Source organism: Crinia signifera, chromosome 3, assembly GCF_055691185.1.
Source record: "Crinia signifera chromosome 3, ASM5569118v1, whole genome shotgun sequence".
Lineage (NCBI taxonomy): Eukaryota > Metazoa > Chordata > Amphibia > Anura > Myobatrachidae > Crinia > Crinia signifera.
In genome coordinates, this window is record NC_139219.1 from 144,798,627 (window position 1) to 144,816,082 (window position 17,456).

The 17,456-nt window shown below is 41.7% G+C and overlaps 1 protein-coding gene across 1 annotated transcript; it reads right to left on the reverse strand.

The window, feature by feature from the left end:
- Positions 1-6,546: 6,546 nt before the first annotated feature.
- Positions 6,547-16,400, reverse strand: TBPL1 (TATA-box binding protein like 1). The gene is made up of 7 exons (XM_083176661.1): positions 16,024-16,400; positions 13,145-13,324; positions 11,227-11,309; positions 9,568-9,631; positions 8,686-8,789; positions 8,493-8,587; positions 6,547-7,137 (listed from the first exon to the last, which is right to left on the reverse strand). The coding sequence occupies exons 2-7, from the start codon at positions 13,277-13,279 to the stop codon at positions 7,058-7,060; spliced, it is 561 nt and encodes a 186-aa protein (XP_083032787.1). The 5' UTR covers positions 13,280-13,324; positions 16,024-16,400; the 3' UTR covers positions 6,547-7,057.
- Between the last annotated feature and the right edge of the window lie 1,056 nt (positions 16,401-17,456).

Below are 17,456 nucleotides of genomic sequence, written 5' to 3' on the forward strand. Positions count from 1 at the left end.
TGATGTGTTGTTCATGTTTGCCATGCAGAACCCTCTCCATGAGCATGCGCATGTTCAACTCCACCATTTCCCTGCTAATTTGTTTGTGCCAGCACCTGTGCAGAGCAACTTAATAGGTGAGAAAGCAGTTTGTGTGCAGGTGAGGTAGCTCCTACATTACAAGTTAAAACCAGGGCCAGAACAATGAGTTGCTCATGGAGTGGGTGAGGTAGGCAAACAAGGGGCCAAAGTGACATTTGTGTAGGAATGCATGTGTCCTCCAAAAACAAACATTGATGAGTCCCCATAGTTCTTGGTACAGGTGTGTTAAAGATGTGTAAGTCGACCAAGTATGACAAAATGGTTTGTGTGCAAACATGTTCTAATATTGTTCAAAATATGACTTTAGAGTGTGATAGGCAGATGTAGGGATCCTTTGTTAGAGATATGTGATTGCAATAATGTGCTTGGTGGCATCTAACATACAGAGTGTGCTACATAAAGTTCATAGCAGATATTAAAGAGCATAATGTATGTTGTGCAAAATAGTGGCCATGGCCTTAGGACATTGCTCCCCCATTGCAAGTAGAAATTGAGTCCAAAAACATCCTTGTTGCTCTTAGATGTGGTTTATGTGTCTTTTTCCATATAAAAAACTGGTATGTTTGTGCTACAGTGAAAAAGTTGACACATGTCGACTTCTGTGAATTGAGTGTCCTGCTTTTTAAAGTATACAAAAACACTTACTGAATGGGTGTAGATGTTTATAAAATAACTACCTTGACATATATAAGCAGGTCTTAGAATAAATCTTACCTAAAATTAAACCAACCTTTACATGTTGAGAAGTGTAGAAAGATATGCTTCCAATGTGTTTGAGGGCTGTGTGTGGCTTGTAGGTAGTGAAATAATGGTTTTCACTTAATAGCCTGCAGCATTGCTTATTACATTCAGGTGTACAGATGTAGCCGGGCTTGTCTTTGCAGGGGATGGCGGCAGAATCGCCATCTGTATCTGCGAAAGGGGACGCGCGCTCGCACGAGATGGGCGCGCGTCCCCTTCCGACGGCGCTTCCCCCGGGTCCCCGCCGGCCTGAAGCGGAGACGGACAGGGTTCCCGTCGCCCCTCCGCCCGGAAACTGAGACTCACGTGCACACGCGTCTCAGTCAGATGGAGCGCCGGGCTGCTGGCGGATCGCCAGCGGAGACAGCCCGGCTCCATCTGTATATGTTTGAGTAGTAATCAGCGTTAATTAGCAGACCCAGGTGTCCGCTATCATGCGGTATCTCTAGGGGTGGTCATGAGCACTCTTTGGCGTCCGCCTGTTTTTGTGCCAAAATGCACGGTGCGTTCGCCGATCGAGGCAGTTGTGGCACCGTGCATTTTGTGTGCACACCCCTGTGTACGCTCATGTTTACGCCCAGTTTTCCTCATTATTCTGGCTGCTCCCCTAAAAACACCCACTTGCCGCCCACAATGACCGTGCTCTTGTGGACAGGTTTTTTACGCACGGAGAGAACCGTCCGTGAGCGGTGTGAGGTCGCCGCACATGCGCATTGCGAATGCTACGCATGCGCAGATGAAAACAAAAACCCGATCCGCCCATATACGGCCCCACCGTACCAAGCAGAATAACACCCTTAATCCCTATTGCACAAGTGCGACTGCCATTTTGCCGGTGATTTTGATTACCGAAGTTGCAGCTCAGACACAGGACTCCAGAAAGGTAAGCAATAAAACATGGGTGAAATGTGCACGGTGTACCCAGCCTTGTACATTACTGATATACTGTATTCTCTAGTAAGAGTTAGGCAGAAATTGTATTAAGAAAGCTTACCAGTGCCCTCTACTGGACAGAAACTAATATAGCATACACATTTTCATCACTGTGAAATTAAAGTTTCTCCAGTTTACTTTTAAAAAAGCCAGTACTTGTGTACTAGCACGCCGCCCACTATAATTAGTCGCCCAATTTTTTTATCGCATCGCATGCCATACACCCAATGGCATGCGATGCAATGCGATTTTGACCCATATACGATATTAAATTGTATAAGCACCCTAATGGGTGCTTACAATGCTTAAATGCACCCCCACGCCAGCCCCCAAGTATAAACGTGAACCCGAAGCGTGGCGAGTTCAGCGAGCCCGAGAGGGGTGGCGAGCCCCACGAGGGGCCGCGGACGCGGATACCTGTGAAGCCCGTGAGTGGACGCGTATACCTGTGAAGGTCGCCACGCTTTGGGTTCACGTTTATACTTGGGGGGTGGCGTGGGGGTGCATTTAAGCATTGTAAGCACCCATTAGGGTGCTTATACAATTTATAATCGCATCCCATCGCATTGTATGCCATATACAATGCCATACAATTTTAAAATTGTATAACATTGTAGAACATCGGCCGATATCGCATCGCATGCGATATGGTCTGCGATGCGATGGGCGCCGTGCTAGTACATAAGTACCAAAAAGCCAATATAGAATCTTCTTTTCATTTTTATATAATAACTAAGCTTTCCCTTACCAATTGAAAACATATATAATAATATTCTTAAATGTACTTGTGGTGTAAAACCATCAGTTATTGTTATAACGGATTTATAAGAAGCATAGCTAGCAATGTGTTCTTATTACCAGCCATACAAGAATTACAAAAAATATGGAGACATGCAAATTTTTGACTTTGTCGAACTTATCCACTGTCGACCTATTGACTGTTAACCATAACATTGTCCATCTATTATACCACACCCTTGAACACAATGCTAAATAAATTGGAGGAACAAAATCTCCTTTTGTCCAATGGCATTACATTTTCTGCCTGGTATTAGCACACCAAAATAGAAAGCCCCAGTTTGCCTGGACCTCAAAACACTGAAACTGGGGGAAATGGGTAACTTATTTATTCCCTGCTTTTGACCAGAATATTTCCCTGGCCATTGGGTGTAATGAGGGCATATTATGTTGCTAGTCTGTGCAGTTTACAGTATGTTGCGAGCAGGGCCGGTTTAAGGTCTGTGGGGGCCCTAGACAACAAACTTGTCAGGGCCCCTATCCCCCCTACAGTTGTCTTACACACACTCAGCACCCCCCCCCCCCCCCGACACCGCTTACACGCAGCACCAATCATGCCAACACCTGTCCCAAATACACACCACCCCACCTCCCACCTCTGTCATATACACACACAGCACATTCTCCCCCAGGCACATCTCTCACAGAGACCTGCAACCGGACAGTGCTGGTGGGTGGGCTAATACTACATCCACACATTCTGTACCTCATGGGGCATGTGCTAAAAGCAAAAACAAGAAGATATATGCAGTATTGGGAACCACAAAATATATATTTATAGCGGTAATATGCAAACACACAATAAAACATGCATGCACTGGGTACTGGGCTACCTGCACTAAAGGGGTGATGATGGCATTTGCAAGCACCAAAAATACCATGGGCCAAATGTAATAGGGTGAGAGTTTCAGAAAGTGAGAGATTTTGGGAGAGTTTTCCCATGTTTTTTAAAGCAGCAATCAATTACACTGCAAAACCAGGTTGATTTTGCCATGTAGTTGATTGCTGCTTTAAAAAACATGGGAAAACTCTCCCAAAATCTCTCACTTTCTGAAACTCTCACCCTATTACATTTGGCCCCATGAGTGTCAAGGTTACGTAATAGCCTGTGAGAGTCCAATGAGCCTGCCCATATGTTTTTAAGTGCCATTCATTTAAAAGACAAAACAATCCAGCATCTTTCCGGCTATATCATAAAGCCCCGTTTCTTCTATCTGCTAATTAAATAAATATTCTATAATATAAATAAAGTCATTTCTTTACATGTACACCAACCAGTATAAAAAACAGCAATTCATCTATTTGCGATAGTCACGGCTTGTGGGTGGTAACCGTGGTTTTCTGGGAGTGCCAGAATAAAGGCAGGTGTTCCCAAGCATTTTCAGGGTGTTTGACATCAGCTACGGCCTCTCTCTGTCACAGAGTCATGGAAGGGTCAGAGTTATGCACACCAGCACAGACTGGGGAAATCATTCGATGGCGAGAGCAATCCATTAGCAAGTAATTTGCAGGCTGCATGGGTCTGCAGTTCACTCTGTCTGGTACGGCAGCTATCTGTTCGCAGACCTCTGCCAATCCACACAGCTAATTACAGCCAACCCTATCACTATGCTTTTGGTCCTGATGCGGTCACTGGTCCTGATGCGGATACAGCTATTGCATGCAATGCCGTCAATGTTTCCTTACTGCACACACATTTGAATGGCTTGCAATGAGGGATTAGTCACAAAGGGAGTGATGGGAGGACAGAATTTGGGGGTGGTAATGGATCCACCAAATGTAGGCATGTAGTGGACATTCACATGGTCATTTTCTGGGCTTGCATAAATTTTCTTAGTATTACCCATTGTGTATGTACTGCGTAAACCACATGGCGAGGAAGAATCCTGTTAAATGTATTGTATGTAAAAATAAAATCCAGAAAATGATCTTTAAAATATATACTAAATGTTGCCACTGTACTTGCCAAATCTCTGACAGTCAGGAAGAGACTTTAAAGTAATAGCAGCCTTCCCGACTCCCCGAAGAGTCCAGCAATCTCCCCAATTGCACCAACATCAACATTATGTGGCATTTATATTCGTAAGGGGGGGGGGGGGGGGGAGAATGGATATCTAAGGGCAAAACCGTATGAACTGCGGTTACATGCATGTCAAGTTGCATTTAATACTCCATTGACCAAGTTCTAATGAGCAGGGTCCTCCATCCTCTTTGTTCTCAGCCTTCATTTTTCTGGTCTCCAGTGCATACCAATTCACAGGGACTGATTCTTTGGGGTAAATTTAATAAAAATAAGATGGAGGTTCAATTGATGATATGTTGCCCATAGCAACAATCAGAATCTACTTATTTAGCATCTTCTAAAAGATAAGGTGCATACACACGGTATGATGCCGGAAGCGATCCAACATAGTTGATGAGTATATCAAATCGTTCATTGTGCGTACACACAGAACAATTTGATACACTTCACAAAAGATTGGACTATAATCTTCCTGCACGCATGGAAGATCATTTACCAATGTTAACGATTAGCAGGTACATACTGTGTATGACTACCACTTTTTGTATCCAGTCACAGTCGTCAGGTCTTGTCAAAAGATTTTTTTTTTAAATGCTGAAAAATAACCTGACCAAAATCAGAAGTGTGTTCACTCCTGACACTGGTTAGTCCAATTCTTCTCTAATTTCAGCCGATGTGCTGAAATTTTTTAAAAAAGAACACGTGTAAAGGTGGCCATACACCTGCAGACTTATCTTCAGATCTGGCTGGTTGGAACAAAAATCTGGTAATCTCTGAATGACAGTTTGTCAGTTTTCTAGCATTTCCATACAAATGGTCAACTGTCATTTGCTTTCATCCATAAGCATGTTTTTGTTCCAACCAGCCAGATCTGAAGATAAATCTGTAGGTGTATGTCCACCACAACAGGTTGATTCGGCAGATGAAGATTGGACAGGTATGTACACACTGTCTGGATGAACAATCACTGGATGCACAATCCATGGGAATCTCCAGTAGGAGCGCATAGATTTGGAAGTGAATGCCTGGAGGATAGGATAGTTGTCACATATTTCATTTCTGATTATCACCATGTAATCTCTTGTTTTAACCTTGTTATATTCAGGGATGTAACTAGGGATGTGAGAGCTGTACCGCCAACAGAGTGCAGGTCAGGGAGCGTGGTCGGCACAAATCACTGTGGGGTTTATTAACGAGAAGGGATTTTTCCAATAGCAACTCATCAGACTCTACTACTTATTTAGTACCTTCTATAAGATAGTAAATATTTTTGGGAAATAAAATCCAGAGTATTCATAAAACACAGGTTAATAAAATGAGCATTATTTATTTATCAGTTATTTGTATAGCGCACACATATTCCGCACCGCTTTGCAGAGAATATTTGAACAGTCACATCAGTCCCTGCCCCAGTGGAGCTTAGAATCTATATTCCCTACCACATGTACACGCACACACAGACATTCATTCTAGGGTTATTTTTATAGGAGTCAACTAACCTATCAGTATCTATTTTTGGATTGTAGGAGGAACCTGGAGTACCTGGAGGAAACCCATGAATATACAAACTCCACACAGTTAGGACCATGGTGGGAATCGAACTGATGACCTCAGTGCTGGGAGGCAGTAATTAAAAAGCTGTGCCATGTGTTTAAAAAAAAATAAAAAAATAAAGGTTAAAAATGGGAGTATACACACTTTCAGATCCAGTTACTGGGTGTAAAAAAAAAAAAGAAAGGTGTAAAAATATTTTAATGGCCCAAACCTTTTTTAGTCACTATGTCCATGCTGTATTTGTAGTAAACTACAGTAGATGCTGAATCCACTAGTAGAACCCCCGGTGAGAGTAATGGCACTGCCAAGCCTATCCATAGCTGCTCTCATGGATTGTATTAACACATTTACAAACAATCCCTGAAAACCTGTTTATTCTCCCTAACATATTCATATATTAAAAAAGCAAAAACATGTTAATCAATTTAATTTTATTAAAAAATATTTACATAACCAGGAAAAAAAAAAACATTTGTGCTATGACAACAGAACATTTATAAAAACACATTCAATGAGTGAGAAGAAAACTTTTACAGTTTCTTTGGTGCCCATATTAAAAACAAAAAAAAATTTAAAATAGTAAAAGACCATAAATAAACCACAAGCTCAAACAGAGGATTTGAGGATTTGCGTTAGTGCACATCATTACAGCTCTCTCCGTATGAGTACATGGGGATTACGTCACAAATAAATAGCACAGTTGTTTAAAAGCAGCAGGTCCAAGTCTTGTAAACAGTCCTTTCCTAACACAGAACGCTCGGAGTCCAGAGATTCTCCACACTGTAACAGACAACAGGTGAAAATATTGTCTCTTGGTTGGTCCTGATTTATTTGATCAAGTTGTAGTTATATCTTCTGTTTCTTTAAAAAAAAGAATAAAAAGAAAAAAGGTGCCTAGTCTTAAAATCTCAATCCAGAAGTGGTTATTTACAAAATCTGTTTTCTGCTTTCGAACACATATGGGTAAATTTGCTCCACGGCTGTTGCAACGGACTTTACATCTGGACCTAAAGGAAAAAAGACACTTCATATTAGAAAGAACAGTGAAGTATTCATTTATCTATCCTGTTAAAGAATCATAATGACATGATACGAGTAATATTGTAAAAGATGTTAAATTGCCACAATGTTATATAGAAGACACTACTATAAATTTTTTGTAAATTGTGTGGACAGGTACAAGTCAATAACAGCCGTGTTCGCCGTCATTGTAGGATGCCTACCAAATTCAGGCTTTGCCTTGTAAATGCTTCAAAAATAAATCCCAGTTTGGCCGGCAACCCGCACCTCCAGGGAACCCAGACATTATTACATCCTTCTTTGGCTGCCAAATGGTATCCTGCCAATGGTATTCAAACACCATTTATTTAAATATCCATGTATGTCTCGAATACACATCTTGGGGATTGAAACAATGGTACTCCCATGGTGAAGACATGTAGACATGTGTGTGTGGTTTTAAGGTCACTGCTTGGTATATTCAAGCATGCGTTTTATCAATTCTGTTACATATAAATATCAAGAGAATTGTTAGCTAGTTACCAGATCATATCAGTAAAAGTGCACCACAGCAACTCTTGGTCTTATTAATAAAAACGCAAATATACAGAAACGTTAAGTGCAGAATTGTAGATGTACAAATGGGATTGGTACTAAATCCCGACCACCGAAATCCCGATAAGCGGGCCCGATGCCTCGCTACGCTCAGCACAATAAATTTATTCTCCCTCTATGGGTGTCGTGGACACCCATAGAGGGAGAAAGTGTCGGGATTTCGGCGGTTGGGATTCAGGCGTCGGGATTTTGAATGGATTCTAACTGCACCCTGTACAAATATTGTTAATAAAAACATTCTTAGAAGAATAAACCACAAGAATGGGTTATACTAGGAGTCAGTTCTCCCTTTCAAAAAGGATAATGTACAGTATTTAAACAGTAACATTTATGGCTGTTTAAATATTGTACATTGCTTGAATTGCATGTAATTTTTTTCAATGGTACTTATGTAATATCTGGGCTCCCGTTTTTCTCATGAGACCGCGTCCCCTCGCGGGGCTCGCTGCGCTCGCCACGCTTCGGGCACGGTGGCTCGCTGCGCTCGCCACACTATATAAAATCAACTCCATGCGTAGTTGGATAGTAGGGGTATGAAAAAATGGGGTGCATTTAACATGGGAGCCCAGATAATACATAAGTACCCTTTCAATAAATTATTATATATAAAAAATAAAGGGATAATGTACAATATACAGCATGGAAAGGTATATGTACAATACACAACATGGAAACACACAAATGATCCTTAATGTTTATTAACTAAAAGTATAATAGGTCATAACATTATGCATCGTTAAACTATTACCGGTGACTGTAATACTTCCAGTGGAAAATATCTGCAATGTTGACTTTAGAGACTTTATCCTATAGCAAACCGCAGGGTGAAGTTCAGGTTCATAACTATAAAATGGCAAAAAAAGAAAAAACACAACATGTGTTTTAGTACACAAATCCTTACAAAGAAGAAAAACACGGGGAAAAAAACCCCAACTACATACCTTGCATGGGGGCGGTTTCGCTTTGTAAATTCTGGCAATCTTATTTCAAATGGCATAGTACATACTGCCAAGACATTGAAAACTTTAAACTCTGTAAACTTGACCTGTTAAAAAAAAAAAAAATTAAAATGTAGAGCACCAAAATACAAAAGTGTATTTTATTTAAGGAAAACAGAATTTCATTTGTAGTATAAGTAATGACACAACCTCAGCAATAACAGCTATAGTTGTAGCATTACAGGATGCGGAAAGAACTTTATCCTTAATACACTGGAAGACAACAATTCCAAATGGAATATAAATTCTGTATTAGAAATTAAATATGTTCCTAAAACTTAAAATCACACTATAATAGGGACATCTTTCTTCCGTATAGGCAAAACTGAGAAAAGATTCCCATTTTTGTTAACAGAGTCATGCTCATGTACATAAGCAGCCTTTATTCAACAAAATACACTGAAGTGCCAAATTCATGGGATAGCAGTAGGTAAAGGTAATGGTAGACCCAAACGTAATGTAAATTCAGCTTAAATCCCATTATTTCTTTATGATCACAAATTAAACATAGAATTTGATGGCAGATGAGAACCACGTGGCGCAGTCTGCCCTAAACACATGTTCAAGAGTATACGGAGGAAACAGACGCAAGAACATACAAAATCCCCATGGTGGAAATGGGTTTCCCCCACATACAAACTCAACATATTATATAAAAAAATATTTTTTTAATTTATTGTATTATGACCCCTGTATTGGTGGAATGAATGTTAACATATTTGAATAACCTGTAGAAAAAGGACACCAAAAGGTATGACATGTTTTTGTGGCCAAACCTAAATAATTGATTATAAAAAAAAAATACAGAAAACTAAAGTACTATACCAAAAATCCCAGCTTCTGCAAACAACGAGCCAATCTTCTGGCACCAAATTTAGCTTCCTCCTCACTAAAATAAAAAACAGGCAAACCTAGGAGTTAGTAAGCCAAAGACCACAAGTCAATACAAAGTTGTAAGACTACAGCAGTAGTTCTCAACCACAACACCTCAAGTTATTCCAAGTCATGTTTTGAAGCTTTTGGTCAGTGGAACCAGATAATTACCAACCTACCATGAGTAACTCACCAGTGCATGATTAAAATATGGCCTGTTGTTGGGACTTACAGACTTGAGTTGAGAATACCTGGACACCCCATTTTAGGGTTAAATTAGAATTACGTTTAGGCTGCAATTAGGGTCATGATGGTACATGGACAGTGAAAAGAGTGGAGAAGTGTCCCAGAGTAACCAATTAGCTTCGAGGAAGCATTTCTCATGTGCATTCTGTAAAATGATAGGTACTGTAGATTGTCATTATCAAAATGTTACCATTGTGAATGTCAACCTCAGATTTCAGGGTAACGAATAGGCTGCGATAACTTAAAGGCTAGATTAGGGTTAAGTTTATATTCACAGTAGATTTAAAACTGCACTACTGATTGTTGACATTCACAATGTCAACAAAACAAATTTAAAAAGTACCTTTGTCATCTGCCAGAGGGGGCCAACATTGATCAGTATCTTTAATATGCAAGTGCAGAGAATGATAAACACAACACATTGGCCAGTATTCAATGCCCTATGGTGAGCAGTGCCGATAGTTCGCAGTCACAGCTCGTGGGTCAGTATTCAGCACTCGCAGTTTCCACCTCGCTGAATTTTTCTGGCTAGGTGGAAATGGCGAGTGCGGCCGTCAAAACGTTGAGGGTCGCCATTATATGCAGCAGGCTCGCTGTATTAGCGGCGAACTTCTCAGTTCGGGGGAATCCTCACCATCCTCTGGACATAGATCCCCCAGAATGTCGATGCTCGCCGAAAACAAGCCACCCTCACCGCAGAAACCCCCTCGCGGGCGGCATTTAATACCGCCAATTGTGGATATTCTAGTGAAATGACCACCACCTAATGACTGATGATAGATATAATATCGCAGCATGTATGGACAGCGATGATCGCTGTCATCGCTGGGGGGAAAGCTGCTCAGTGCATACACACTGAGCGGCTTTCCCCCCTGCCCAGTGCTGTCAGCGGTGGGCAGACAGCTTTGCATAGCACAGTGCTATGCAAAGCCTTCCACAAAGCTGCTAATCTGCTGGTAATACAAGCAGATAATCGGCTTTACTGGCGATGATGTGGGATTCCGCATCACAGCTCATCATGGGGCCATACACACTGGGCAGCTTTGAGCTGAAAGCCGCTCAAAACACCAAGTTTGTGCGGCTTCCAGCTCAAAATCACCCAGTGTGTATAGGCATTTAGATTGCAGTTTAAATATAAAGCGGTCTTACATCTGTGGGCCAAATTTACCCTGCAGAGAAAAAATATAGCCAGTATCTACCTCGCAGAGGAATAATATAAATGTATTTGCTCCCACTACCTAGCAAAATTGTGTGATCCAGACACCAAATTACTTGTTTTACTGAATATGGCCACCTCCTACCACACCAGTTTTACTTCACACCATAGTGGAGACAGAACTTTACCAAAGTGAAACAAAATATTACCTTGTTGCTCCTGTGCAAATGATTTTTCCTGATGACCAGATTGTAGCCGTTATTCTGGGTTTTCTAAGTTTCATTAACACCTTCTGAAACATTAACAATTAGAGAAAGATAAGAAGAGAAAGTAAAAAGCATTCTATTTTCAATATTCCATCATTAAAGAAACAAAAATATTTAAATTGCCATCTCAAGACTTACTACTTCTGGTTCTATATACTACTTATTACACGTGCAAAAAAGTCATAGGTGATTCATTGCTAAATCTGAAAGTATAAATTCAGTGCATTTGGGACATAAGCGGACGAGGCCGTGCTGATCTACTTTGGGTAAGTGTGTATATCTATTGTAAGACCTGCTTTTTTTAAAGGGTTAATTTGTCTATTCTAATAGAGAATATAACAGAAAATATTGGGGTGCATTATTATCTATATAGCCAAGACAAATAAAGAGTAGCACTCATCTGTAGGAGTTCCCAAACTACAATATATTGATCCAGAGTCCCTGACTTAGTGGTTGTCTGCAGAGTGGATGGTGGACATTTAGCTTGAGTCTCTTCTGGAACAGCTGCTGTTTATAAGGACCATTATGCTACAGATTGGATTTCTTACTTTTTAACCAGGGCCCTCGAAGAATACCCGCTGCCCCATCACTAAGCATTCAAACTTATTGATCAAACACAGTTAAAATTTAAATAGCGTATTTTAAAAATCGGGGATATAAAATATAATATATAGGCTACCTATTTTATTTAAGTAAAAAAAAATACTAAGAAATCTCTGTATATGTAAATATTAGATGGAGCGTTGTAAAATGGTGCATACTCTACTAGTGGGGAAACTCCTCCATCCACTATCTAAGCCTCAGCTTTACATAGCTCAAATCTGTAGCAAAACTGCAGAGAAACCACACTTGAGAATAAAATATTGAATGACCATCAATGTTTTTACCATTACAAATATACAATCCACAGTTTTAATAACAGTAGGTTTACAAGCCATTGCAATCCCACTAAAAATATTTAGGTTATGATTGGCAAGGTAGATTAAACATGCTGGTTGAACCAGATAAGCACGTCATTTTATGGTAGATGGTCAAAATCCCATGAAAAAAATATATATAACAAAACTTTGTGCTTTGTTGATGTGTAGTACACTTGCTAACCCCACTCCCAACATTACACTGCTGGTGAGCCCAAGTTAGCACGGATCACTAGATACAGAAAAATAAACGCCCTTTACAAAATTGCAAATGCATCGAAATAGCTATACATTTCCAGAACCAATTGCAAAAACCGAACCATCGAACATTTTTTTCCATCTGCACTAGCCTAGGGCTTCCACTAATCTGCTAAAGAACCAGGCTGGAAGTGGTCATTACTGAGCTCATAAACTCACACAAAAAACACCTGGGAACACCTGTGTTTTCACAAACACACCCAGAAAACGCCCCTAAACGCTGGCTTCCTGTCATGTGACTGCTCTGCGTACAGATATTTATCCACTAATTGCAGCACTGCATGCACAAAGCAACTGTAGAGCACAAGTTGTTCGATAATTGAATGGATTGTGTATTATCTAATTAGCGATCAAGGCTGAATTGGGCCTAATGTCATATGCAGAGGTACCTGCTAACAATCACACACTCCTCCTCCACTGAGGGAAGCCCAGATACAGATGTGTAATCATACATCACGCATCTTAGTCGCAAAAAGAAGATGGCGCATGCTAGCAGAGTTGTCAGAGACCGGGCAGGGCAGGCATCTACAACTGCATCTTGTATTGAGGCTAGGCGTATGAGGACACATTTGTAAACAGAAGTTAAATATGAATTGCAATACAGTGCTCAAACTGATCAACATGTCATTCTTATATCAGAGTTAAAAAAGGAATAAGAATAAAACAGATAAAATAAACATACTCACTCCAACTTCACGCTTGTATATGACATTTACTCCCTCCAAAGCAATCTTCCGCAAGTTTAAATGGCATCTTGTTCGGAACCCGCAGACAACATTTGAGATTAAAATATCTAATGCCACATCACTGTCTGCATCCATTGAGGTGGCTTACTTGCTGCTTGTGCCCACCATGAAGAATATGTCCTAAATAATAAAAAAAAAATACACAAAAAGTTTACTTTTGTGGCATCTATTGACAGCACTTCCAAGCGCTATATTTTTAAATCCACTCATCAGTTTTGCCAGAAGGATTTAAAATATTAATTGACTTTTCACTTATCATTAAAATCAGCAACTAGTACTGCTATCGCATCGCAAAGCGGGGTCGCCCATTATACACAGGGGACCTGGGTTTAATAATTCTTATAACCTGGATCGAATTGCCAGGTTGGTCGGCTGGGTTATTAGGTTTGGCGCTTTCACACGGCACCTCTCAAACTGGGTAGACCAGACATCAAAAGTGTATTAGAGACCCTGGGACAAATGTATTAAGCCTGTTGATTTGATAAAGTGACCGGCGATAAGGCAATAGCCCGCCAGCTCCTGTCAATTTCAGCCCAGTCTGTAATATGACAGTTGGGAGCTGACCGGCTGGTGCATTATCACCTTCCACTTTATCACTTAACCAGGCTTAATAAATATGCCCCTGTTGCTTAGTAATTATATATTATAGCTGATGGCTCGACTGATAGCAAGACATACTGGCCATGCAGTATACACTGTCACATACTGTCATTGCAGGATCATCGGACAGGATGACCCAGTAAACACGCAGAATGGTGTGATTGGGGGTACACACTAGATGATATACTGCTCTGATACACATCAGAATTATATATAGACAATATATCACCCAATGTGTAACATATAAATAAATTGTAGTTAAAAAAAAAATACCAAGAAGCTACCAGGCTGACTTCCCTACAAAGCTGCACTACCAGATAGGGGTGGAAAGAAATTCACTCTAAGGGGAAAATTTATGAAGATGGGAGTTCTATTTCACATGGGATGTTGCTATGGGCAACCAATCAGCTACTATCTCTAGAAGGTGCTAAATAAATAAGTAGATTCTGATTGGCTGCCCATAGCAACATCCCATGTGAATTAGAACTCCCATCTTAGTAAATTTCCCTCTAAAGCCGTGTACACAGGCAGTGATATAGGCTGATATCGCTGGCGACCATATCGCCAGTGATGGGAGTGTGCCCCGGCGATAAATCGCCGGGTGCGCGCTCCCGTTTTCAGCCCCGTTATAATCGCTGGTCGCAGGAGCTTGCTGATCAGACCAGCTGATTACCTTTGCAGCTCCCCCGGCAGAGGTTTATTTTCATCAGCGACCCTCTCTGGTCGCTGATGAAAAGGAGACATTGAGCGATGTATCGCTCGGCGACATATCACTCGGAGATATATTGCCCCGTGTGTATGCACCTTAAGTGCTTACCACAGCTCTAGTGCATGTGTTTGTCCACTCCAAAAGCTTACCAATAAAAAGCTGCAATGAAAGGCCAAATTCCAGGAGCCTGCTAGCCATTGTACATAAAAAAATAAATATGACTGTGGAAGGCCCATATTCAAAACATTTACTATTGATATCAATGGAAGCACATCTTCCCAGCCTCATTAATAGATACTACTATTTTGTAGATGTACTGGCTCCTGATTAACATAAAATAATGTCCATCCATGTATTAATAATGGTAATATATGCGGCCCTTTTTCATTAGGATGTACATACTTTAATGTCTGGAATGCCAGTCAATCAGCTTCTGACAAGCTCACTCTAAAGACCACAGCTGAGCTCCAGATCTTCAGCTTCATGCAGCAAATATGCCACATAATCAGGACAGAGCGAATAAAAAGGGCTGCTGCTAATAGGAGTGACTTAACAAAAACCCACAGAGTAGGCTGGATTTTCTGTAATCATATGACAATTGCCTGTCAGTAAATTTACATAATAAAACATTTTGTGCAAGGGGCAATCTCTTTAAGATACCATCATTGCAGATAAAAACACTGGAACACAACTTCTAAAAGGTCAATTAACTACATGAAATATAAATCCTCAGCCTTATACATTATCCAGTGTAGGGAAAATAGGGAGTCTGAACGCCCATGTATAATAAAAAATATATATAAAGACAATGTATTGGCATACGGTTTTAATTATATGGTCTTTAAATATGTTTTCTTTATTTTCAAATGCAGTCACCATCCTTGGAATTTGTACCAAAACACTGACCTAATAACAGGTGTAAGAGCATGACAAATAACCTGGTACAGTCCAACATCTTATGTATTCAGCACAAAGGTTCTAGATTAAAGAGGTACATGTGCCCCACACCCATTGCTTTTGCTGATTGTCAGCAGGGTGGCACAGTATTTTGCCTCACTGTGCTGCGATCGTGTGTTTTATTGTGCAAAGGGCCCCTCTGTGTGGAGTGTATATGTTCTCCCCAAGCATGCAATGAGTTTTGCTCTAGTGCACACACATCGGACAGATAACATTTTTCTGCCCATTTGGGATCAGAAATGCAGATTGTAGTCTACAGGGGAACAAGGGCCAATGGGGATAAGAAATACCCTCCGTGCAGCTGCACAGTACAGGATGTAGGCACTGTGTACATGGGCAGAATAATAGGTGCAGTGTGTGAGTGATGCCAGGCCAGCAGCTGCACACAGGGACCGGTCGCAGCACAGTGCGGTGAACATGAGCCCGAGCCTGCGCCCTACAATGCTGGGACTGCCAGGCCGAGCACAGCACCTTCACTGGCCCGGGGGGCGCTACGAACAGTGCTGCCGGGCACTGCACACAATACAGCCGTGACACTCCTTGCACGACATACCTGCTAGCTGCACCGCCAAAGCCGGTACAGACGTGTTTCACAGCGGCGGGACACAGGTAAAATAATGTATGTGTGTCCCGGAAGCAGTGCGGGAACCCGGTAACCCTGCCAGGCACTTCCATGCGCCACGCCCACCAACGGGTCATTGCCAGGCCCCGAGCCTTACACAGGCCGCCAATAGCAGACGTCGTCTGACACGTCAAAGCCATTGTGTCGCCTTGAGAAACGGCCTCTTATTGGCTGGATGTTGGCACGTGATGCCTGGTCCAGTAATGCTGATCGCGGTGGCCTTTGTTTGGGGAAGTCAGATATTGTGGGATGTAGGACTGGAGAGCCTGGGCCGCTGCCGTTGGCGTCAGGGTGTATCTTGGGCCAGGCCTGCAGCCTTTGCACGGGGGAGCCCGCAAACAGACATCTGCGTCACACTACGTCATTAATAGCCACTAGCCAGCGTCGCACGCAGGTGCAGCGTGTACACACTCTCTGAGCCCGGTGCAGTGTTTTGGTTTTGGGGCGTTTGGGCCTGAGTTACACTCTCACCGATAAATGAATGATATAGTTGCTTTAAATGAAGCTCTCAGAAATATATGGAGAACTCCCCAACATAAAAAGCATAGGGCCTGATACAGAGGAACCTGCGGTGCAATATGTTACAGCTCAGTGAAAATAGAAGCCTTCTTACTACTTCTGTTATCGGCTCAACGCTCCATCTAATCGTAGGCCGCCTCTCAAGGCACTACAACCATCAGGCTGCAGTGCAAGTCTGAATTAGGCCCAAAAATTATGCGGTATTGCTCTAGGAATGGCCCTAGCCCAGTGATTCTCAAACTCGGTCCTCCAGGTCACTATACCCTCCAACATGACCCATTACATTCTGTACACAATGCTCTGTTCCTGGACTTCCCTCAAAATGTATGATTGCCATCACCAGTGTGGAACTAGGTAATTGACAAGAAGGGTGTTTCAACTCAGGTGACGGCACTCATTGTGTACCGAATGCAATGGGTCATGTTGGAGGGTATGTGCCACCCAGGGCCGTTTCTAGACAATTTTGCTTCCAGGGCGAAGAAGAAAAAATGCGCCCCCCCCCCCCCCCCTCCCTCCCCAGAAAATGTCAGCGAATAAATTGCGCGCGATATGGGTGGGGCTTAACAAAACGGGCGTGGCTTAATGGTAAAAAGGGGTGTGGTCTAGCAGGAAAACAATCACCTTACATCTCACTTTTGCAACCTGCATGACCAGACATTGGTTACTGCAGGAATTGTCATTGTCCTTCCGCACTTAAGTTGGCGGGCTGAAAATATAAAGGCCCACACAGTGACCTAGTACGCCTCACAGATCAAGGCCAAACAATGACAGACTACTTAAATCATTATACACTGTTTATCCATGATGCCAATTACACATTACGCCACACACCATGATGACAATTA